At 38.8% G+C, this 8868-nt stretch overlaps 1 protein-coding gene across 3 annotated transcripts; it reads right to left on the minus strand.

Annotated features, from left to right (window-relative positions):
* Positions 1–3359: 3359 nt before the first annotated feature.
* On the minus strand, positions 3360–7272 carry ak1 (adenylate kinase 1). 3 transcript variants are annotated; one of them, XM_004074742.5, is made up of 7 exons: positions 7099–7272; positions 4889–4926; positions 4274–4309; positions 4034–4197; positions 3797–3913; positions 3521–3712; positions 3360–3446 (listed from the first exon to the last, which is right to left on the minus strand). In XM_004074742.5, the coding sequence occupies exons 2-7, from the start codon at positions 4893–4895 to the stop codon at positions 3378–3380; spliced, it is 585 nt and encodes a 194-aa protein (XP_004074790.1). In that variant the 5' UTR covers positions 4896–4926; positions 7099–7272; the 3' UTR covers positions 3360–3377. The 3 variants fall into 3 exon arrangements, with proteins under 3 accessions (XP_004074790.1, XP_078812454.1, XP_020563289.1); XM_078956328.1 differs by lacking the exon at positions 7099–7272 and adding an exon at positions 5092–5126; XM_020707630.3 differs by lacking the exons at positions 4889–4926; positions 7099–7272 and adding an exon at positions 4429–4547.
* Between the last annotated feature and the right edge of the window lie 1596 nt (positions 7273–8868).

Consider the following 8868-nt stretch of genomic DNA (forward strand, 5'->3'; position numbering starts at 1 on the left):
AGCAAGCATGCTTGAGAGTTACTGGAAAAAAACTCTAAGAAAATTGTAACCACAAAGTAAAAAATGGAATAAAAAAAGTTTAATTTTATAGGGTTTTTTTTGTTTGTTTTTTCTGTTATAAACTTTTTTTTAAATATTGGAGTAAATAAATGGAGGTCATTTATAAAGAAAATTAAGCTAACATTTGCATTTTTCTGAGTATTCCTTTATCCAAATTGTCTTGAATCAGGAGCAGATGAAAAAAGGCAGTTTGAAAAAGATTGTAGTTGTGATGTTGCAAATACAACTTGCAGGAAACATGTTCCCAGCTCTGCTCCATTCTGATGCATCAAATTGAACTGCTGCCGATTTGCAGAAACTATGTATTAGAAAACATCAGTTTTTCTTTTTTTTTGGCTAAAAACGGCATAATCATAATTAAAAGACCTTTAGGAACACTTTGACAATAGATCAAGAGATAATCGGAGTGGGACTTTTGAAGTAATTTTTAGTCAGTTAATCTTATTATTCATGTTTACACCATCCTGTGTCCGGCTTTCTGATCTTTGTAATCTCCACGACCACAATCCCTTAAGCGAATATTTTCTTTATCTTTAAAATCTTATCTTAAGCTTCTTTTTAACTCTTCAACCTATTAGTTAACTCAAGTTTTCCTCTTTAGGGCAGAACCATCATCATTCTACGGGGGACTGTTTGCGAAATGCTGCGTTGAAAGTGGGACATTCAAATTTTCAAAGTTGCATCATTTTTGTGTGTTGCAATAATGACAAGAGCGAAAGTTATTGACGAATGCTGCACCCATGCAGTAGCTTTGGGATGCAGTGCTGGAGACAAATCCACACGCCCAGGGATTAAAGATTCTTTTCATCCCGTGCTGTACGTGATGTGTTCCACAGCAAACTTCACGTCTACCCTTTGTTCCACACCTTTTATTGAGTAAAAGCTGCATTCCTAACATTCCATTGGCATCCTCGATGTGCTCATGAAAGTGCTCACATACGTCTTTTCCCTAATTGACTTTCCGATGAACGCATCCTGTCCACCTTCAGATCCGCTTTCCCCTTCCTCACCCCTGCGGAGCCGCGGTCTCAGCTGTCCTTGGAGAGTAGTCCGGATACCTGCAGTCTCTGCTCGGCCTGCTGAAAATGCATGTGTTTTTGTGTGAGGGTTAGGGGAGGAAGGTGAGAGGTAGAGGAAGCCCGGCTGGTCATCAAGGCCTCAAAGAAAAACATGTGAAAACACTGGTTAAGCCTTGGCTACTGCAGGGTGTCCTGCATCCTGTTGTGTCTGTGTGCTCCAGCGGCTTCACAGTGATTCATGAACAGCAAAGCATTTCCCTGTTGTTGTTTTTCTTTTCTTTTTGTGTATATGTGTGTATTTGTCAAGCAGTGCTGACAATGTCAGGCTGCATATAATTAAAATAATCTAAAAATAGACAGCTTGCTGTTGAAAATTGCAGTCAAACAGCCACTTCTGGTATACTAAGATCAAATATGAATTAATGTTTTTTGTCTAGGATCTTGTTTTAATCATACATAACTTTTTATGAAAGTGTCAAATTCATATCTACTGTTTTGGAGAATGGGATCCAAACTAAAACGCAATAAATGCAGTTGGCAGAAGACAAAAGGAAGGATATGAATGTAAAATATTTAAGATCAACCAAGTCTTTATTTGGAATAATTTCTTGACTATTATTGAGTAAAATTTTCCATTTATTTTTTGAATAATAACAAGATTTAACATGTAAGCCTGACATCAATGTCATTCCAAAGGCCTGATATGCATCATCTGTGTTCATTTTATAATTGTTTTAAGGAAACATTCTTTCATCATCTTTAGACTTTATTTTACTGTCAGATATTTTGGAAGACAAATTCCTGTTTATATATCAAATAATTGAGATCAATGTAGAATGCAATACTGAACACAGATTTACAGTATGTATTTATTTGGTGGTGGTGGTGGTAGTTGGGTGATCAACCCATCAAAAACCTATTTTTGTTGAACCGGATTCAAATGTTAATATAATTTAATATTTTTGGGGGGGGAAAAAACAAAATTGCACTTCTGAATTTTTCTTTGTCCTGCTATAGACCTATAACTTCTTTTCAGTTATAGCAAAAAATTTAAACGCAGTAGCGGAAACACCAAAAATTGGGTGTTTCATTTTTATTGTAAATGTTGTTTATTAATATATTTATTTTAGGTTTTGTACATTGGCTCATTGCTAGGTTTTGTAGCTTTGTTGTCAGTGTAAAATAGACAAAACAAAAATTAATAATGATAAAAAACCCTTTCTCCATACTATATGTAGCTGCTGTAGCCTCGGTGGTTGGTGTTTTTAAAAGCGGCCTTTTCTCCGTTAGAATCCTGCTAAACAACTAACCAAATAAAATAGTGTTTGTTTGTTGTGTGGCAGCCCGTCATAAAGCTAATGCTGAGCTAATGCCCTGGAAGGGTTCATTGGCTCCCTTCATCAACCAGTGTCTGACTTTGGTCTGCTGCAAGACTAAGTGATGGTGCTACTGGTAAATGAATGGTGGGATTTTTGAGGTTTGGTCCATTTCATATGGTTTATGTTGCTTTTGTTAGTAAATGCCAAAGCAGTCTGTGGTCATTTTTAACTAGTTTGTTCTTCATTTAATCCCTTGTTTTTTTGTTTTGTTTTTCTCACTTGGTTAATGAAATTAAATGCACTTTGTATTAGCTTTAATTTTTACCTTAAAAAAAATCAAATGTCTTTGTAACGGTAAATAGGTGCATTGACCTCATTTGACTTAACTTTACTTTAAACCTAAAAGAACTTCATTAATTGAAATTCCCCGTTAATATGGCTTATTTGTGTTAATGCAATATGAAATATACCGGTTAGGTAGGACTATTTAACTTTTTTTTTTTTTTTTGGCCTCCTAAAAAGGACCCGTATGCTCCACTTTACCAACCTTAGTCCACACTGAAGGAAACTCACTCAATCCAACTGGATGAGGAAAGCTACTCACATTACAATAGTGCACTGAAAGTTGACAGTGGAAATAGAACTCTTGGATGCCCTTAGGATGTCTTCTTTTGGTTTAAGTGTTAAATTGGTGTTGTAGTCTTATACGTTTTTTTGTTTGTTGCAGACCTAAACCTCGCTTTATTACACTCTAGGGCACAATCACACACATAGTGTTTCATTCACAATAAGGAATATATTTTTTTTTCTTAATCCCCTTTGTGTTGTGAAATTCTTAGTTCTGTTGGTAAGTTTAAGGCATCTTTCCCACTGTCTTTGGGAAATGTTTCTTTTTCCTTTTCAGTGATGTTCAGTCTATGCCGTATTTAAAATACAAAATGAAACAACAACCAGACACAGCTCATCCAGTGGTCTTGCTTTACTTCAGTGAATCAATAGCCTGGGAGACTTGGACAAAGACTTCATCCACAGGCAGCTCAGAGTCGACCTGTGGGTTAAAGGTGGAACATTTTAGGAAGCTGTTTTTAAAATGTTGTCAGCAGCACAAACAGTCAAACGCACCTTCTTCACAATACCACGACTCTCATAAAAGGCAATAACGGGCTCTGTCGCTTTGTAATACAAGTCCAGACGCTTCTTGATGGTCTCCTCGTTGTCGTCGGAGCGCCCGCTGGTCTCTCCGCGCTTCAAGAGCCTCTTGATCATAGTCTCTGATTTAGCGTCCACGTACAGCAACAGGCAGGGTTTTCCGATCTGAGATCCAAACGAGTTGACAGAATTATAATAGAGCCCGCCCCCGTAGGCATTAGCACCGTAACAGATTGTGCGTGCTTTCACCTTCTTCTCAAACTCCTCTCCTTGCTTCACCTCACGGGGGTAGCCATCAATCAGGAAGCCCTTGGAGACATCAGCCTTGGCGATCATGGCGTCCTTAATCATGTCTAAGACTGTGTCCTGCAAAGAGGTCCCCAAATATTCCCATTGGCCTTCAGAAAACAAGCCAAGTCTTAACAATACACTTTTTTAAGTGCTCGTTTCGAAAAACAGTCCAATTAAACAATGTTTTTATCTCACCAGGGGTACAAGCTCGCCCTTCTGCATGATGGCCTGAAGCTGTTTGCCTCTATCAGAGCCGGAAGCCACCTCGGCACGCAGCAGATCGCCTGAAGACAGGTGAGTGTAGCCGTACTTTGCAACTATCCTCTCACATTGGGTGCCTTTTCCAGACCCAGGTCCTCCTAAAAACCAAAAATATGAAATCTTTGTGGCTCTATGTTTTAAAAGCTTAAGGTGCTGTTTGTACAGTCTACTCACCCACAACAAAGATAATCTTGGCGTCCTTGATTTTGTCTAAAATAAGCACGAAAAACAGTTAGAAAGTTAGAAATTCATATGAGAAATTATGTATTCCTCATGCAAGCCAGAGAATGTTTCTTCAAGAATTAAATTCAGAAATAGATTTTGAACACCTTGTGAGTCAAACGACTTTTCCATTTTTAGACGAAGGGCAAATTGTCACCAGTTGCACCAGTTTGCTTTTCTGTTTTGGTTTAGATTTGCGCATTTGCTCAAACCGTGTTGACATAGTAACCGTTGTCATGTCATGAACATATTCATGTAAAAGTTTGCAGGAAAACAAAAGGGTGAGGATTAGGCAATTGGAGTTGACTCTTAACTGCATTTTGTGTTTTAAAAAAATACAATATAGTAAATATGTTGTGACATTTAACTAAAATAGTACTTAAAAAGACTAAATCAAATGTATTCTCAGAAATATCCAGAAGAGGGCAGCAGAGTCCACAAAAGTTTGACAGCTTGTGCCGTTTTAGTTGGACGCCACTAAATACAAACCGCATTACTGAGTTCTGCTATAGTAATGAAAAATACAACAGCGCTGATATTTCTGAATGAAGTCTGTCCATGAATTACCTGCCATTGTGTTGCTTTTATGGAGTTCAGTTCCTCAACTAAAGAGAAATGGAGAAAAATACAGAGACATTTCAGACAAGGTTACTGAAAGCAGACAGTTACTAAAAGGGTGGTTGAACTCAGAGCAACACAGAGACCGGCCTAGGTCGGCATGACCCCAAAAGCAAAAATATGTGTCAGTCGATATTGTCCCGCTTCATTACCAGCAACAGCCTCCAACGAAGAGTGACAGCCCTTCCTAACCTGTTCTGTGCAGCTCTGTGTAGATTAAACTAAACAGAAGAACAGGGAAGTGGGATGGGCTGTTACAAACTTACAAAAAAAACAAGATGAGGCTTGTCTTTCATTTACAGCTATAATGACTTTGCTGTGACATGTATGTTGTGAAAATGTGTATCTTAAAAAGTGTAATATGCAAAAAAAAAAAAAAAAAAAAAAAAAAAAAAGTGTAATATGCAGTCTACTTTTTAATAGTGTCTATCTATAACCTTATTTTGTGAATCCATTTTGGATTTGAATTTCAAAATTCAATCTTTATGCATTCTTTATGTAGCTGGTCATGAAGCACATGTAGGAATCCTTTCAGCACTGCACTAAGAGTAAAGCTTTGAAAGTCTGTAAAAAATCTAGAAATGTAAAACAGATGAAAGAATTTAAATATCTTGTATTTGCATTTCAAAAAACGGCTACCTTCTTTAATTTTTTTTTGCAAGTCTTATCAAACTTTGCATATTTTACTGACAAGATAAAACACATTTCATGGAAGGGAGTGTCTACACAGTAATGCTTGACTCTGTTACGCAGCAGTCATGCAGTTTCCTGTCTGTCTCACATGATTATTCAGACTAAACTGAGTAATGTCACATTCATGACTGATAAATATAGACAAAAACATATTTTATGGGGTTTAAATCTTTAAAAAAAATTGTTGCTTGCATGTTATGTCATTTTTCCTCCTTAAATTCAGAGGAGGTGGTGCAGGTCAGGTGTCCAGTTTAACGACAGTAGACATTTACCCCGATTTAAATGTCACTTGAAGGCTGATATCTGAGTCAGCGTAGAGCCTCTTTGGGAATCTCACTCTGGCCTTTTATGGTGCCACATTTTGGGTCTCCTGCAGCTTTGTTGTATGGGACTCCCTCGTGATGGTTAGGAAAAGTTACAGTCTTAAGAATGAAACGTTTGCAGCCTTAATGCTTTCAAATGAAAGTGGCTAAACTTTTTTGAAACCCTATTCTTTTTGCAAAACACGTAATTACTTCAGGAAAAAACGCATGACCGTGCACCCCTTGAGGATTAAATTAAACTGAAGCATTCTGGATCTCACTGTGACCCCTCTCTTGACATTCGACTGTGGGTGTTTCTTGATGCTTTTTAAACACGCTGCCCATCTAAAAAAAGATCCGGCCCGTCTGCAGCTGTTAAGGCACGTCACCTAAAGCATTCTGAAAAAGACAGGAGGACACGAAGCCATGCCCGACTGCTCCTTTAAGGAACTAAAAGGCAAAACAAAAGATCTCCTCTTTGGGTTGCCATGGCACTGAGTGGGTTTGATTGAGATGTACTGTCCCTTTAAGGGAGAACAGTGCCTCCTTTGACGTCAGTGCAGTTGAGATATTCCACGATTGTGAAAAGAAGGAGGCCTGATGGATTTGTTGTTTGCTGTGAGGGTTGTGAAAGTGATTATGTAGTAAAGCGGTCACTTCCGTGTGCAACACCAAGGAATCAATAGTGCTCAGACTGTAATCAGTTGTTAATGGCCTTCATAACAGGGGGTGAGGGACTGGAAGTGCTGTTAAATGCCCACGGAGGCTTATATAAAATCACATTTAAGAGCTGCACATTTTTGAGGATTATTTAATGCAGTTAAAGTGCATGTTACGAGATGGCACACTAAAAAAAAAAAAAATTCAGATGTGTGCTTTGAATTTCTTTGGGCAATAACTATGTGATCCATTGAGCTCATGGGCATGAATGACAACCATGAAGCTCTGGGATCCATCCAAAGCCCTGATTACATCCAAAGCATTTTAAACAGTAAAGCGCCGCACGAATGACAGCTGGAAGTTACATGCTCCCTCCTTCCCATCCTCTCCCACCAGCCCTGCCCACTTCTGCTTCTGACATCCGCCTCTTCCCTCCTCTGACAGAGCAGTTGCAGACATTCCTGCCTGCTGTTCCTCTATCGGGGCTTTGTCTTCTGCACTGACCTCTCTTCCTCGCCGCTGCTGCTGCTGCTTTGCGTCCCGGTGCAAGGGGCTGCCGTCCCCGGATCCCCGTTTGTGTGTTTGCCTGCACAATTCCTGCCAGCCCGGCAGCCCTCCCTCTCCTATTCTATGGCTTTTTATAGCTCGGCTGAGCCTGATCAGCCTGCACAGCATTCTGGGTAAGAGGGAGGAAGAACAGATGAGGATGGGGTGGCAGGAGGAGGAGGAGGAGGAGGAGGGGGGAGGATGGACAAAAGTAAGCAGAGGGTGAAATTAGAGGCAGGGGTCAAAGGGAGGAAGAGGAGGAAGGGGGGGTGAGTAAGAGCAGTTTTAGCACTTCACGTTTTTGTGGCTTATTTGAATCAGAAAAGAGGGTTTTATTAGTGGAACTAGTCTATAAAAACAGCCTCTGTCTGTTCAAAAGGTCATTTTGTCAGAACAGTTTGTGGTCATTAAAGCCAAAGTGACCTGAAATGCATTTAAAGTTGCACCCCAGTCTTTTATTTAGGAGAAGATCAAGGAGGAGAAACCACTATTTAATTAAAATTTTCAACACAATACATAAACTGGTGGAAACAAAAAGCATTTATGGGAGCACAATAACCAATACAATAATCTAATATTAACATTAACACTTATTCAGTTATGAAATTGTATTGCACTCTTTACTTTGATTTAAAAAAAAAATGTAAATCATACAGAAAACTGAGTTTATTTTAGTGCACTGGACCAAACTGATGTCTCTCCCATGTCTTCGATCATCTTTTGATCTATTTTGAAAGCGTTCCCAGTGGTCTCTTTATTATGATTATGCTGGGTAAAAGAAACCTGAGATAAAAGAAACCTGAGTGTTTTCTTGGTCAGTTTCATCAGAAATTCACCTCTGAGTTTTGGGCGAGACCGTTGGCACAAAGCAACCCCGCCCCCCTTTTCTGTCACCCATATGAGAGCGCTCTGGTTACACGCTCTCCCACTACCCCACACTCCCCACCTAACATTACTGGTTCAACAAAAATGTCACAAATAACCTTTTTTTTTCCAACTGAACTTTATTGGTCTGCTCCTGATTTGCAATAATTTGAATACAGAAATACTCAGAAATACAAATTTGAACTTAATTCTCTTAATAAATGTCCTGCATCATCAGTAAAATGCCACAAATACATGTTAAAACAGGATTAAAAATAAACCACCTCATCGGAATGGGTCTGTGAGGAACAGAGACGGAGTCAATCAGAGGGCTGCAAATTTCTCCTTTTTTGTGCCTTCAAGTGACTAACTCTGCACCTTGGGACGTCTCACTGTAAATGTGGAGCCCTGCTACAAATTCTAGTTGGTTTATCAGTGGTGTAACGTGAGCTGCAGTGGTGTGTCTGTAGCTAGATGCAGGAAAGCCTTAGGGACAGGTCAAAAGGTCATCCTTGTTCACTTAAAGTTAAAAGATTCTGACAATAAAGGACAAATATTCAAACCCAGAAATTTTCCGTGATGGAATGAAAGTAGACGGCACATTCATGTTTGTATGGCTGTGTCAACATTTGCGATGCTGATATCGAACAAAGCATTTAAAGTGACACATTAGCTGTGACTGTGCGGTTTATTCAAAATGTCCCTGTTTAACTGCAATTTGTCCAGCTTTCCATTTTTTAAGTTATAAAAGAATCAATTTGGACTTCTTTTGGAGGACAGGAAATTAATTCTACAATTTGGCAATTAAATAAATGCCATGGAATTGTTTTGAGCTAAATAAATAAAATAAAAAAAGCAGCAATT

This window comes from Oryzias latipes, chromosome 12 (genome assembly GCF_053564925.1).
Source record: "Oryzias latipes strain Hd-rR chromosome 12, Olatipes_Hd-rR_3.1".
NCBI classification, from domain to species: Eukaryota; Metazoa; Chordata; class Actinopteri; order Beloniformes; family Adrianichthyidae; genus Oryzias; species Oryzias latipes.